This window comes from Capsella rubella, unplaced genomic scaffold (assembly GCF_000375325.1).
Source record: "Capsella rubella cultivar Monte Gargano unplaced genomic scaffold, Caprub1_0 scaffold_8, whole genome shotgun sequence".
NCBI lineage: Eukaryota > Viridiplantae > Streptophyta > Magnoliopsida > Brassicales > Brassicaceae > Capsella > Capsella rubella.
Window position 1 is genome coordinate 5,816,021 of NW_006238916.1, and position 13,995 is coordinate 5,830,015.

At 38.3% G+C, this 13,995-nt stretch overlaps 5 protein-coding genes across 6 annotated transcripts; 1 reads left to right on the plus strand and 4 right to left on the minus strand.

Annotated features, from left to right (window-relative positions):
• Positions 1 to 431: 431 nt before the first annotated feature.
• LOC17876194 (importin subunit alpha-8) lies at positions 432 to 1,359 on the minus strand. The gene is made up of 5 exons (XM_023777600.1): positions 1,260 to 1,359; positions 1,058 to 1,161; positions 835 to 957; positions 580 to 762; positions 432 to 452 (listed from the first exon to the last, which is right to left on the minus strand). Exons 1-5 carry the CDS (start codon positions 1,357 to 1,359, stop codon positions 432 to 434), a joined length of 531 nt encoding a protein of 176 aa, XP_023633368.1.
• Positions 1,360 to 2,236: 877 nt separating this feature from the next.
• Positions 2,237 to 4,368, minus strand: LOC17875641 (importin subunit alpha-1). Its single transcript, XM_023777601.1, has 10 exons — positions 4,339 to 4,368; positions 4,192 to 4,267; positions 4,012 to 4,103; positions 3,795 to 3,923; positions 3,533 to 3,718; positions 3,275 to 3,438; positions 3,109 to 3,187; positions 2,862 to 2,984; positions 2,637 to 2,764; positions 2,237 to 2,513 (listed from the first exon to the last, which is right to left on the minus strand). Exons 1-10 carry the CDS (start codon positions 4,366 to 4,368, stop codon positions 2,237 to 2,239), a joined length of 1,284 nt encoding a protein of 427 aa, XP_023633369.1.
• A 566-nt stretch (positions 4,369 to 4,934) lies between these two features.
• On the minus strand, positions 4,935 to 7,423 carry LOC17875426 (importin subunit alpha-1). 2 transcript variants are annotated; one of them, XM_023787359.1, is made up of 10 exons: positions 7,216 to 7,423; positions 7,046 to 7,136; positions 6,872 to 6,963; positions 6,653 to 6,781; positions 6,399 to 6,584; positions 6,145 to 6,311; positions 6,027 to 6,057; positions 5,725 to 5,865; positions 5,490 to 5,617; positions 4,935 to 5,406 (listed from the first exon to the last, which is right to left on the minus strand). In XM_023787359.1, the coding sequence occupies exons 1-10, from the start codon at positions 7,243 to 7,245 to the stop codon at positions 5,106 to 5,108; spliced, it is 1,296 nt and encodes a 431-aa protein (XP_023643127.1). In that variant the 5' UTR covers positions 7,246 to 7,423; the 3' UTR covers positions 4,935 to 5,105. The 2 variants fall into 2 exon arrangements, with proteins under 2 accessions (XP_023643127.1, XP_006280486.2); XM_006280424.2 differs by having other exon boundaries at positions 5,979 to 6,057.
• Positions 7,424 to 7,675: 252 nt separating this feature from the next.
• On the minus strand, positions 7,676 to 10,730 carry LOC17874619 (importin subunit alpha-5). The gene is made up of 10 exons (XM_006280229.2): positions 10,392 to 10,730; positions 10,201 to 10,294; positions 10,012 to 10,103; positions 9,809 to 9,940; positions 9,534 to 9,719; positions 9,269 to 9,432; positions 9,111 to 9,186; positions 8,674 to 8,802; positions 8,420 to 8,547; positions 7,676 to 8,333 (listed from the first exon to the last, which is right to left on the minus strand). The coding sequence occupies exons 1-10, from the start codon at positions 10,590 to 10,592 to the stop codon at positions 7,940 to 7,942; spliced, it is 1,596 nt and encodes a 531-aa protein (XP_006280291.1). The 5' UTR covers positions 10,593 to 10,730; the 3' UTR covers positions 7,676 to 7,939.
• A 654-nt stretch (positions 10,731 to 11,384) lies between these two features.
• On the plus strand, positions 11,385 to 13,754 carry LOC17875648. The gene has a single exon (XM_023777602.1). The coding sequence runs from the start codon at positions 11,385 to 11,387 to the stop codon at positions 13,752 to 13,754; it is 2,370 nt and encodes a 789-aa protein (XP_023633370.1).
• Positions 13,755 to 13,995: the final 241 nt, after the last annotated feature.

Here is a 13,995-nt window from a genome sequence, read left to right on the forward strand (position 1 = left end):
AGTTCGGAAAGAATGGGTAGAGCACCACAACTGATCATAACCTGAAGAATAAGTTAAAAGAGGTTTATTCAGGGCCTTTCGTTGTTTGGTTACAAAATCTAATCACAGCATTATAAACAAGGAACATATAACAAAGCAAGCACTGCATCCTCCCTACTAATAGCGGTACAGTGATATAAAAATAAGCTTCCATAAGTACATAAGGTGGACAACGCAAGTGGAATATGAATTACATACTTGGATCTGGTGATTATCCTTTCTACCTATAGTCTCAATGGACTTAAGTACAGGAGCAACCACATCTGGGCAAGGGTGTCTGCAAAAGAAAAATTTGTCAGCCAAACATATCACAAAGGGTTATATATGTGTATATATTCTGAGAAGTACTAACCGGAGAACTTCAACTAGTTTTGGGACAAAACCAAACTCGATCACACTCTGGACTCCAGCTTCTGAACCATCACACACATGCCGAATTGCCAGAGAGAGAGAGAGAGAGAGAGAGAGAGAGAGAGAGAGAGAGAGAGAGAGAGAGAGAGAGAGAGAGAGAGAGAGAGAGAGAGAGATGGGTAAGAAGACCTGTTCGAAGATAGGCGGAGGCGTTCCACGACACAAGTGACACAAAGTCAGAGTGGCAAATCTTAGCGTCGGCAAGTTAATATTCTTGGACAGTAGATTCAACAGTGGCACCAATGCCCCAGAGTTAAGAACATAGTCACGGTGTATAGGATGGACAGCAACATTACATATTGCCCATATAGCCTGTAAGAATAATGTCAAAACTCATACCTGTGACAAAGCAATCATATCTACAACATAAAGTACAATACTTACCTGATCACGGACATAATCTCTATTTGAAGCAAGAAGCTTGACTAGCCCTGGAACAGCATCGTAAGCAACTACCAGATCCGGTTTACTAACAGCAATTCTTGTTAGACAGGAAGCTGCCTGATACTATAAAAGATCATTGAATAAATATCAGAATCAAAGATTACACTGATCATCGTAAAAGTATCAATTTGATATTAGGGAAACTCAGGGGAAATCTTCTAACATGAAGCCTAGAGAAATCTTTCGCGCCAAGAAAGCAAACCAAACGATATATAACTCCAGATTGTATCAGCTCTTGAGTATCATGATCCGCTATTCCTGGCATACCTGTACAGAGCAAACAAGACTTACAGAAACATTCAAGTTTAACGATAAAAGACCAATCTTTCAAGAAAAGTAAAGAAAGTAAACAGAGAAAGTTTTACTCTTTAAGAGAATCTCGTTGATCTTGGTAGCGGAACCAAGCTTTCTTGAATCATCGTCTGAGGAAAGATCAGCGAGCAAACTCGTATCTTCTGAGAACATCGTGTGACGAAGCTTTGGTTCCTCTCTTCTTCGACTACTCCAAAGCCGTTAACGAAACTTGAAAAGAACCCTAGAAATCTCAACTTCTCAACTCGAATGTGAAAGAGGAAGAAGAGAACTTTTGCAATTGAGAGTAAGAAAAAAATGATGAAGGAGCGAAGAAAAAAAAAAAAGAAACAGATGGTTTTATAGAAGCGAACAAGAGAAAAAACGGTTTTTTTCGTTATCGTCATCAGAGAAACCGGTTTGGTTTGATTTTAATTGGATTCAAATCCGGTTAAATCCAATTGAATTTAGTTTTGGGTTTAACTCCGGTTTAATGAAACCCAGACGATTTTCCCCCAAATCGGAGTTAAAATTAGGGTTCATGGGGTCTCTCTTCTAACCTTACGACCACCACACCAACGCCAACGCCAACCCGAATGATGGGTTTTGCTTGTACCACAATCATCAGCACAAGACTTCATTACACTAACACTAATTTTGTTCTGTTCGATCATTTCTCCAGCTCTTATTTTCATAACATTGAAAACAGAGATCAAGAAAGGGATCAGAATCTGGTTTTAGTAACGTTTTGAGAAGATCACGTCTCTTTCACAAAACATGTCAAACACCAAACTGGTTCGAAAAGAAGACTGCCATTAGAGAGAGAGAGAGAGCTTTACAATGAAGAGTGTCGAGAGAAAAAAAAAAGGAACCAAATTTGGCTGTAAATGACGTTTATGCCCTTTTATTCTTTCTCTATTTACTTTTTTTTTTGTTGTTGTTGTGCCTGTGTGGAGTTAAAAGTTTGTAAATTCTCTACATTACAACTGAAGTTGAGTCCTTTAGAAAGAACTGAAACTTGGTTCTCTCACAACAGAAAGACCAGAGATCATCACTTTAGAGGTTGTTGTGTCTGCTCATCATCCTCCTTCTTCCAGTATGTCTCAAGAATCTCCAAAGCCATCGCGGAGACCTCTTTGCTTTTGTGGTGTTGCAGGTTCACAATCTTTTCTAACCCTTCCGCATCTTTAATCAGCTGGGAGTATTCCTCCACGTCTCCGGCCCTCAAAATGTTTTCCAATCCATACAGACACTTTAAGATGATCCTCATATCTGGAGATACCAGGAGATCACACAAAGGTTTTATGCAACCCTGCTCCACCAAGTACCTGAAAGAAACAACACCAATAGAAATTGTGACTTTTGATGAGATAAATAAGCATGTTAGAAGTGAAAACAATAAGACAACGTACTTGATTTGAATGTTAAAAGACAAGACAAGGACGACCTACTTGATTTGATCATGAGAACCACCTGAGGTTGCATTTGAGACTGCAAGTACAGCTTTTTCCTTTATATCTAATTCAGCATTTTGAGCCAAATTGACCAACGGTGGAATCAGATTTGCATCTATCACTGCCTGTTATTAAGGTAAAGAGAGACATATAGCAACAAAAGGGTAAATTTGTGATAGCAACAAAAGGGTAAATTTGTTTTCATGTATCTGCAACACTCACCTGAATTTGTTCTTGAGTGCCTGCAGTGATGTTTGAAATCGTCCAGCAAGTTTTCCACTGTATAACAGGGTTTCGAGTAAGCAGGTTGGCAAGAAGAGGTAAAACATCACTCTCTATCACAACCTGACAAAAATAAGTTGAAAGAGCATTTTGGTTACAACATCTAATATCTAAACTAATCAATTTAATCATTCAAGATACATTATAATAACCCAACAAGAAGTGTTTAAAACATAGAAGTACATACTTGGGTCTGCTGATTATCTCCAATAGTTAGACCCAAAATGGTAGTTAATGCAAGACCAATCACCGTTGGAGAAACGTTTCTGCAAAAGAAAGAAAAAAAATGTCAGCCTGCATTATCTAAACATGTAGCAAAGGCTTAAAAAGGTTTGTTTTGAATAAGTACTAACCCGAGAAGTTGGACTATTCTTGGGACAAGACCAGCGTCGATAAAGCTCTGGATGGTCTCTTTTGAACCATCAGATAGATTATGAAGTGTACAACATGCACTTAACAAAAACGATTCATCATTTCTATGAAGAACTTGCTGAAGTGCAGAGAGAGCAGGTTTCATCTGTTTAGACATTTTTCTATAAGTTAATGTATACAAACTGAGGAAACAAAACCTGGAGAGAGAGAGAGAGATAGAGCGAGAGAAGCTACAAGACCTGGCGAAAGGGAGGCGGAGGCATGCCGGAGCAGAAATTTGACAAAGTCCAAGAGGCAACTCCAACCATTATCTGATTATTATTCTCATGGAACTGAGCCAACAGTGGAGTCAATGCACCACACCGTAGAACATAGTCACGGGATTGTATAGAAGCACTAGCAACATTACCTAGTGCACGCATAACCTGCAAAAGATGGTATAACATCAGAATATCAACTCCTATATATATCTCGCATTCATATCTACAATAAGTAAAATACCTGAAAATGGAGATAATAATCATCAGTAGCGCCAGCAAGAAGATGGACAAAGATTTGAACAGCACCGTGATCAATAAGAACTTTGGTGTTCTTTTCAGAAACATGTCTTAGAATGGAAGCAGCAACACACTAGAGAAGTAGAGATCATGGAATAAAATCAGAAATGCCCAATTATTCATTACAATATATCAACTGATGGGAGCTTTTTTCTTCTAACCTGTAACTTGAATGAATCTTCCATCTTAAGAAACTCAGCGTAACGAGGCACATTTCCAGAATTTACTATCTTATCGACAGGCCTTTTTTGCGCTGGAACATACAAGAAGAAGAAACTTAAAGAAACATTCAGATCAAGAACAAGAAAAGTAAAGAAAGTAAAACAGAGGAAGTTGTGTACCATTAAACATGGAAGCGTATTTGAACTGTATTGATGGATCATCTGAGAAAACACCAGCAATCATTTCTTTGTCCACCTACGAGAATAAACAATCAAAAACCCAAACCAGAGATTGATTGATTACTTGTGAAACACGTTTAGACGAACCTCTTTCTTGGCTTCGGGGTTCAGCGACATGGTTTTCTCTTCTTTGACCTCTCTTCCAAGCGATTTACAAAACTTGAAGGAGAAACAAAAACCTAAACTGAGAAGTGAAAGAGGAAGAGCACTTTTGCAAGAATGCAAACAAGAATTGGATTAAACCAAAAAGCAGATGAAGTTACAGAAGCGAACGATATTTCTAGTTACATTATTTTTATAACAAAACCGGTTTAGTTTAGTTAAATTTGGAATTAAATCCGGTCTAATCCAATTCAATTATTTTTGGGTTAAATATGGTTTACTGAACCCCAGATTTCAATCTGCTAGGCGTATTGGTTCATGTGATCGTCTAAAGTCTAATAAACCTTACGACCATCACGCAAACGCAAACATCAGTGGTGGGTTTAGCTTGTACGACAATCACTAAGACTAATTTTGTTCTGTTCGATCATGTCTCCATCTCTTTTTTTCTTTCTTTAAACAAGTGTGAGGATTGGGGGATTTAACAGTTTGTGACAAATCAATCTTGCATTATAAATTCTTTTTCTAGGAACCATTTACAAAACAACTCTGTTAATATAAAGTAACAATGGAGCCAAAGATTAATCCACCATGAACTTGACTCACTCTTTGAGTTTTGGTTCCATTCTATTAACAGTTTGAAAGTTACTTTTTTTGTTTGCGTCTATTCCTAAATATACATTTCAACAGAAGTAGAATCCGCTAGAAAGGACTGGAACTTGATTCTGTCACATCTGAAAGACCAGAGATCATCACCTTGGAGGTTGTTGTGTTTGGTCATCATCCTCTTTTTTCCAGTATGTCTCCACAATCTTCAAAGCCTTCTCGTTTACTTCTCTGCTTTCGTGTTGTTGCAGGTTCTCAATCTTTTCTTTCCCTTCTGCATCTCCAATCATCTGAGAGTATAAGTTCACGTCTCCGGTGGTGTTCTTCTCCACCTCTCCAGCCATCAAAATCCTTTCCAATCCATTTAGACACGCAGAGATGATCCTTACATTTGGACATACCAGGAGATCACATAATGGTTTTATGCAACCCTGCTCCACCAAGTATCTGAAACACACCAATAGAAACTGTGACTTGTGATGATCAATAAGCATGTTGAAAGTGAAAAAGAGAGAAGGGCATGGACGTACTTGGTTTGATCATGAGAACCACCTGAGGTTGCATTAGAAATTGCCCTTACAACCTTTTCCTTTATCTCTAATTCAGGATTTTGAGCCAAATTGACCAACGTTGGAATCAGATTTGCATCAATAACTGCCTGTTATTAGGGTAAAGAGAGACATATAGAAAACGATTAGTGATATTAACAAAAGGATAAATCTGTTTTTATGTTATCTGCAACATTCACAATCAAAAACTTGTCACCTGAATTTGTTCTTCAGTGCCTGCAGTGATCATGGAAATCGTCCAGCAAGCGTTCCTCTTTATGTTTTTCCATCTTGTATCATTGCCTTGAGTAGTAAGCAGGTTGGCAAGAAGAGGTAAAACACCACACTCTATCAAAACCTGACAAAAATAAGTTCAAAGAGGTACTTTATGGTAACCAAATCCAATCGTAACATTGTACATTATGATAACCCAACAAGAAGTGTTTTAAAAGGTAGCATAAAAGTACATACTTTGGTCTGCTGCTTAATTCCATTACTTAGATACAGAATGGTACTTACTACAGGTTCAATCACCGATGGAGAAACGTGTCTGAAAAAGAAAGAAAACTTAGTCAGCCTTCATTATCTAAACATGTAGCAAAGGCTTTAAATTTTTTTTTTTGGAGTAAGCACTAACCCGAGAAGTTGAACAAGTCTTGGGACAATATCAGCGTTGATAAATGTCTGGATATTTTGTTTTGAACCATCAGCTAGAAAATAAAGTGCCGTACAAGCATTTGACAAAAAATACTCATCATCTTTATGAAGAACTCGCTGAAGTGCGGCGAGTACATGAGATCCAATCTGTTAATCACGTTTCCATATGTGTTAATGTATACAAACTGAGAAAACAAAGCGTGGAGAGAGAGAGAGAGAGAGAAGCTAGAAGACCTGGTGAAAGGGAGGCCGAGGCAGGCCAGCGCAGAGGTGTAACAAAGTCCTAGCGGCAGTTGTAAGCATCCAGATCTCAGTATTCTCTTTCAGCTGAGCCAACACTGGACCCATTGCACCACGCAATAGAACAATGTTACGGGATTCTACTGAAGCACGAGCAACATTACCTAGTGCCAATGTAGCCTGCACTTTATGGTATAACATCAAAATCTCAACTCATATCTCACATTCATATCAAGAACTGAAAATACCTGAAAACGGAGATGAACCCTACTAGTAGCACGACCAAGAAGACGGACAAAGATTTGAATAACACCGTGATCAATTATCACTTTGGTGTTCCCTTCAGAAACCATTCTTAGAACGCAAGCAGCAGCATACTAAGGATCAATCAAAGAATATAAGAATCAGAGGAAAAATCACCAAATCATTACAATACCATAAAAGTGGACTTGTTTTACAATTCTAACCTGAATCTCGATGTTATCTTCCTTCTTGAGAAACTCAACGAAACGAGGCACAACTCCAGACTCTACTATCTTAGCAACAGGAGGGTCATCCGCTTGAATATAAAAGAAGAAAACAGATTCAAGATTCAAGATCAAGAAAAGTAAAGAAAGTAAAACAGAGGAAGCGTTTTGTACCATGTGACAGAGCATATCTGAACTTGGAAGCGTTTTCCAACTGTATTGAAGGATCATCTGACCAAACACCATCTATCATTTCTTGGTTCACCTACAAAGAAATTCACACAATCAAAAACCCAAACCAGAGATTCATCGATTGATTACTTGTGAAACACGTTTATACGAACCTCTGTCATGTCTTCGGGGTTTAGCGACATAGCTTTCTCTCTTCTTTGACCTCTCTTCTAAGCGATTTACAAAACTTGAAAGAGAAACAAAATCTCAACTAAAGAAGTGAAAGAGGAAGAGAACTTTCGCAGTTGAGAGCAAGAATGAAAAACAAAAATGGTGAAGGAGCGAAATAAACAGATGAATCAGAATTTATAAAGAAGCTGAAAAAAAAAAACGGTTTTCTAATGATCGTTATCAGAAAACCGTTTTCAATTATCGTTAAGCCGGTTTGTTTGGTTTGATTCAATCCATAAAGTTAATTGAAAACCGTTTTGGTTTGATTTAATGTTACGATTAATGTAATTGATTCAGTTTGGTTATGGGTTTAGCTCCGGTTTAATCAAACCCAAATTTCAATTAGTTAGGCGTATTGGTTAGGATCAAATCTCGATTTCCCCCAAATCGGAGTGAACAAACTTATCACTGGAAACAACTCTATAATCCCCAAAATATTTACAAAAAAGAACAAAACAATATAAGACTCAGTGAGAAAGGGAGGCAAAGCTTTTATATCAACTAGTCTATGTACCTACTTTCTCAAGTAACAACCAAGTCAAGCCTAATAATGTCATCAAGAAACTGACACCACTTGCTTGACTAACTTTTTTGGTTCAATGTCAGAGGCTATTTTTTTGTACATCAAATCTAATATCAGATTGTGTGGGATCTTGACGAGTAAAATCAAACTGGAACCACGGATGAGAACTTGAACTTGGAACTTGAACTTGATCTTGAATTCTGAAATACATAACCACCTTGTCCATGAGGTTGTAGTATTTCCCCTAACTCTTGTATTTCATCTTCCTCTTCAAGCCAGTATGTTTCCAGAATCTTCACAGCCTTCTCGTATATCTCATTGTTGTCATGGTGCTGCAGGTTCTCAATCTTTTCTACCCCTTCCGCATCTTCAATCAGTTCACAATAAGAATTCACGTCTCCTCCTGTGTTCTTCTTCTCCACCTCTCCAGCCATCAAAATATTTTCCAGTCCATCTAGACACACTAAGATCATTCTTATATCTGAACACACCAGGATGTCACACAAAGGCTTTATGCAACCCTTCTTCACCAAGTATCTGAATCATCACACCAATGGAGATTGTTAATTGATGATCAAATAAGCATCTTAAAGTGGAAAAAAGAGACAAGACAAAGGATGTACTTGATTTGATTAAGAGAACCACATATGATGGAATTTGAAATTGCCCATATAGCTTCTTTCTTTAGTTCAAACTCAGCTTTTCGAGCCAGTTTGACCAAGATTGGAATCAATTTTGCATCAATAACTGACTGTTAGGAAAGCAAAGACAAACAGAAAACAATTAGTGATAGCAACAGAAGGGTAAATTTGTATAAGTTCTGCAACTACAACAATCAGAAACTGATGGAACTGATAAACCGACAAAAACTTCTCACCTGAATTTGTTCTTCAAAGCCTGCAGTGATATTTGAAATCGCCCAGCAAGCTTCCCTCTTAACACCTATTGTATGGTTTTGACGAAGCAGGTTGGCAAGAACGGGTACAGCACCACAATTGATCACACACTGAAGAAGAAGTACAAAGAGTTATTTCAGAGCTCAAGCAATGACATCTTCCACTTTGTAGTTACATTACAAATTTTAATCTCAACATTGTACTCAAGCAACTTATAGTAAAGTGTTCTCCAGGCTCTGCATTCTATTATTGGATAATAAACCAAGCTTTTGATATTCCTATAGTAATATATCATCGAAGATTTAGGATAATAAAACAAGTTTTTGATAAAGCCTATTACTTTAAGAAACTATTAATTCACACGGTGGATAACAAAAGTGTTCTTGAAGGTTCCATAAATGGAATATGAATTACAAACCTGGGTCTGCTGTTGATTTCCAGAAACTATATTCCCAATGGTACGAAGGGCAGGAACACTTACAATTGGAGAAAGTCTGCAAAAGAAAAAATGTCAGCCTTCATTATCTAAACCTGTAGTAACACCAGGTTAAATTTGTATTTTGGAGAACTACTAACTGGATTAGTTCAATTAGTCTTGGGACAACACCAGCCTCGATCACACTTTGGATATGTTCATTTGAACCATTAGACAGATTCGCAAGTGCCCAGCAAGCATCTACCAAGACGTTTTCATCATTCGAATGAACAAGTCGTTCAAGTGCAGGGAGAGCAGGTTTCACCTGTTAATCATATAATTCATAAGTTAAGTATTATTGCACGTACACAAACTAAGCAAACAGAGCCTGGAGATACAGAGAGAGGGAGAGAGAAGTAAGAATACCAGGTCAACGGATGGCGAAGGCTTGCCACGAAAGAAGTTTGATAAAGTCCAAGTGGCGTTTCTAAGTATTGACAGCTTAGCATTCTTATTCAGCTGATGCAACAGTGGAATCAATGCCCCAGAGTTAAGAACAAAGTCACGGCATATTATCGAATCACCAGCAACATTACCCAGTCCCCATATAGCCTGAGAATTTAGTGTAACATCAAACTTTTTTCAGAATTTGAACTCAATTAGATCATAAGCATTCATATTGACAAAAACACTAACTATACCTGTTCACGGACATCATCATCAGGGGAAGCAAGAAGCTGAATAAAGAGTGGAACAGCCCCAAGATCAATCACCACCTTGGTATGCTCAGATGTCCCAGAAGCAATGTTTGTTAAAGCCCAAGCCGCCTCAAACTACAAAAGATCACTGATTCAGAACCAAAGAGTACAACTAATCATCAAAAGATAGACACTTTTCTTCTAACCTGAAGCTTAGGGTAATCATCCTTCTTAAGAAACTCAACAAAACGAGGCAATACTCCAGATTGTATCACGTGATCAATAGGTGGATTTCTATCTGAACAAACAAACGAGAACACAAGAAACCATTCGAGTAAATAAATGATAAAGATCGTATCTTTCAAATCAATATCAAGAAAAGTTCAAGACTTTACCCAATGATAGAATCATCCTGAACCGGGTCGTAGACTCAAGCTGCAACGAAGGATCATCCGAGAAAACCCCAGCGATCATATTCGAAACCTCCAACTAAACAACCCATCACCACCATAAATCGAATTAACCCCAAATCAATTCAAAAACCTAAACTTTCACTAATCGAAAACCAGAGATCGAGTGCTTATACCAAACTCTCAAAAGGGTCATCGGAATCAGTAGTCATAACTTTAGAATCGTCACGGCGTCTCTTCATCAAGCTTTCCTTGCGTTTGTTCTTGCGAATCTCGACTAAAAAGTCTTCTCTTCTTCTGCGTCCTTCTTCCGCATCAACAGATACCTTGTAACGGCTTCGACGGATCTCTGTCTTCTCGCTCGGTCGCAGCGACATGTCTCTGTTTCACAAACCTGAAGAGAAACCCTAGAAATCTGAATTGAAAAAGGGATTTGCAAAGTGAAGAGAAGGCAAGAAATAGAATGATGATGAAAGAAGTGAGGAAGGTTTCAATCTAAAGAAGCGGGAGGGTTTTCTAATCATTTGACCATTTGATGATTAAACAGTTCATTAGATCATTAATAACAGAATTTAAGATAAAGTTTTACAATCATTAAAACGGCTGAATTGTTATAATAAGGTCCAAAATTTCTAATTTAGTCTAAACCTAACTAAACCGTGAAGATGGTTATTGTATTTATAAACCTTTGATCATGTTGGAAGCAGAGTACTATAAAAGTGTTTTCTCCGGCGGAGGAACAATAAAAAGAGCTACTTTTTCCGGTAAAAAACACAGGAACTCGTATGCAAGTGAGCTTTTTCCCGCCTTGGCAAGGTAAAAAATCGTTTCTTTATCCTCACAGTTCAAAGATATCTCGTTTACTGAAAACTTTTCTAGGGTTTTGCTGTGTCTATCTAATGAAAAACACATTATGTTTCAAAAAGCATCCGCCTTTATCAGTCTTCCTTGAAATTGAGCTTTAGAGTTTTGTGTTTTTAGTTTCCTGTAGAAAGTTTTTACCTTTACCAGTCTTCCAGGGCGTATTATTATGGTAATCTTATAAAATTGGGCTTTAGGGTTTCTGAATTCATACATACGGTTTTGGGTGTTTCGATTCCTTTAGAAAGCATTCTCCTTTACTGTGGTCTTTTTTTGAACTTTTCTGCAGGTTTTGTGGTGCTCTAGTAATGGATACAAGAAAGATACCAGTGTTGTGTTATTGGAATGGGTTTATAAGAGATGGTCATGATGGTCCATTCTATGAAGGATCAGTTCCAAGAGTTATTAGAGTTGAAAGCAACATTGATTTCCCCAAATTGTTGGATCAGCATCGTGTTACCGGATTTGAAAAGGGGAAGTTTCAGATTGAATTGATTTGTAGGTATCCTTCTATTGTTCAACAATCTATGGTGAAGTTTGTGCGTATGCCTATTGTGGATGATTGTAGTTTAGAGACTATGCTTGAGGTTCCAAGTTATCATCCTTCTATTAGCAATGTGGAGTTGTATTTAGAGGCCAAACCGGTTCTTGATGAAGGTATCAGCGCTATTGCTAGTTCCTTGGCTAATCAGGCTACACGGAAGCGGTCTCGGCTAGAGGATGGTAATATCGATACAGATGTAAATGTGAGTGTGAAATATAACACTCTAAGAACACCTCGGGAGGATAACAGTTACATGTGGGTTGAAGAAGAGGAAGGTACGGATTGTGGTAAGTGTAACTGTGGAAATGGTGGTAATAGTGTGACTACACAGAAGGATTCAACTACGGAAAGTCCAGGTTTAACAAAAAGCCTTGTAGATAATGTCCCAGAACAGATGATTTTCTCTAGTTCATGGCTTGATGAACGTGAGTTGCATCTTGGGATGGTTTTCCGAGATAAAAATGAGTTGGAGAAAGCTGTGAAGTTGTACTCTAACCGAAGACAGCGGATTTACACTAAGTACGAAAGTGGATTTTCAGGTATTTATGATTATAAGTGCATGAATACTTGTGTATGGATTCTCAAGGCTGCTAGAACGAACAACAATAGCTTTAAGATAACAGAATATATAGGTCCACATAATTGTAAGCCAGCAAACGTGTGCTCAGATTTTCTGGCTGGTGAGCTCAAAGGTCTAATCATGGCTCAGCCCTCAATCTCAGTTGCAGAGCTAAACTTGTGGGTGAAAGAAGAATTTGGCTACACAGTCTCATGTACCAATATGTGGGATGCTAAAAAGAAAGGAATCACTGCAATCTTGGGAGATTCGGACAAGAGTTTTAACGTATTGCCCAAGCTCATGGCTGCCCTTAGCTCATCTAACAAGATGGTCTTGGAATGGCAATATGATATTTTTTTTAATCCCAAAGATGCATTCTTTCGTTCTGTGTTTTGGGCGTTTCAGCAGTCAATTGAAGGGTTTGCACACCTCAGACCTTTGATCATAGTGGATACAATAGACTTGAATGGTAAATACCCTGCAAAAATGTTGGTTGCGGGGGGCTTTGATGCTGAAAACAGGCTGTTTCCACTTGCATTTGCGATTACTACCCTAAAAAGTTTATCAGCTGATACCTGGCGTTGGTTCTTTGCTTGCATCAGAAATAAAGTAACGCAACGTGAAGGCCTTTGTCTAATAACAAGTCTGAATCCTGAAATAGTTGCAGTTGTTAACGAACCTGTGTGTCGGTGGGCGCAACATAGGTTCTGTCTTAGGCATATGTGCTTCAAATTTTATGATGTTTTCCATAACAATCTCATGACAGAGCTGGTTTACAAGGCTGGATCTGCGAGGGACATATCAAGCTTTGATTACTACTTGAAGAAAATCGAAAAGATGGACCCTGATGCTAGGAAATGGTTAGAAAAAATGCCTCCACATCTATGGGCTCTGGCTTACGACGATGGCGGGGTTAGATACGGGATCATGACTGCAAACACAATCTTTACGACTTATGGTTTCATAAACAAAGCTCATGATTTTCCAATCTCAACCTGCATCTTGCTAATCTTTGATGACCTGGCAGAGCTTTTCAAATCTCGACATGGTCTTCCAGCAGAATCACAGAACAGAAGAGACCTATACGCTAAACATGTCATGAAAAACCTTGAAGAGTACAAGGTAGCTTCTCTAACTCATGATGTACTGCCATTAGACCAGACCGGAGAGAGCTTTCAGGTGACGGAAGTGATGCAAGTTGAAAAGAAGGGATTTGTTGTTCATTTTATAAACCGGGTTTGCACTTGTGGGATATGGCAACTTTGCAAGTATCCATGTTCGCATGTGTTAGCAGCATGCAGGAGGATGAACAGTGACCATTTGCAGTATGTAAATGACTGTTACAATACAGAGAGTTCTCTTCGAGTTTATGCAGCTGATTTTATTCCGCTTCCGGGAGTCTCGAATTGGCCTGAAGCTTCTGAAGTTCCAAGACTGCTTCCTCCTGGAATTCGTCCGCCATCAGTTTTCTGGCCAGTAACAACAGAGCCATCACGCAACGACACAGCTACAAACAACTTGGTAATAGGTAAAAAACGATCCAAAGGTAAGAAACAGGCCTGTGAATCAGACTGAATTTGAACCAACTGAACTAAACAGTAAACAATGAAGTCTGGTCTGCTTTGAGTTTAGGGGACACTATCGGATCTTGAACCAGAAAGAAATATTTTTAATGCAACCAGTTTAAGGTATAAAACTGGTTTAGTTCCAGACTCAAGACTCAGGAGTGTTCATTTACTTTTGTATTGCTTATGTTAGGAATACTCAAAATAGTCTTTCTCATAGGATTATGTGGCCTAGACTCCAAATTTAACAG

Coding starts and splice junctions, on each gene's coding strand:
- LOC17876194 (XM_023777600.1), bottom strand. CDS start 1,359: ATGTTCTCAGAAGATACGAGTTTGCTCGCTGATCTTTCCTCAGACGAT. Junction 1,162..1,259: donor CAACGAGATTCTCTTAAAGA/GTAAAACTTTCT, acceptor TGCTCTGTACAG/GTATGCCAGGAATAGCGGAT. Junction 958..1,057: donor AAGATTTCTCTAGGCTTCAT/GTTAGAAGATTT, acceptor GATCTTTTATAG/TATCAGGCAGCTTCCTGTCT.
- LOC17875648 (XM_023777602.1), top strand. CDS start 11,385: ATGGATACAAGAAAGATACCAGTGTTGTGTTATTGGAATGGGTTTATA.
- LOC17874619 (XM_006280229.2), bottom strand. CDS start 10,592: ATGTCGCTGCGACCGAGCGAGAAGACAGAGATCCGTCGAAGCCGTTAC. Junction 9,941..10,011: donor ATGATTACCCTAAGCTTCAG/GTTAGAAGAAAA, acceptor GATCTTTTGTAG/TTTGAGGCGGCTTGGGCTTT. Junction 9,433..9,533: donor CTTCGCCATCCGTTGACCTG/GTATTCTTACTT, acceptor TATGATTAACAG/GTGAAACCTGCTCTCCCTGC.
- LOC17875641 (XM_023777601.1), bottom strand. CDS start 4,368: ATGTCGCTGAACCCCGAAGCCAAGAAAGAG. Junction 2,765..2,861: donor GCACTCAAGAACAAATTCAG/GTGAGTGTTGCA, acceptor CCTTAATAACAG/GCAGTGATAGATGCAAATCT. Junction 2,514..2,636: donor GGTTCTCATGATCAAATCAA/GTAGGTCGTCCT, acceptor TGTTTCTTTCAG/GTACTTGGTGGAGCAGGGTT.
- LOC17875426 (XM_006280424.2), bottom strand. CDS start 7,245: ATGTCGCTAAACCCCGAAGACATGACAGAG. Junction 5,618..5,724: donor GCACTGAAGAACAAATTCAG/GTGACAAGTTTT, acceptor CCCTAATAACAG/GCAGTTATTGATGCAAATCT. Junction 5,407..5,489: donor GGTTCTCATGATCAAACCAA/GTACGTCCATGC, acceptor GGTGTGTTTCAG/ATACTTGGTGGAGCAGGGTT.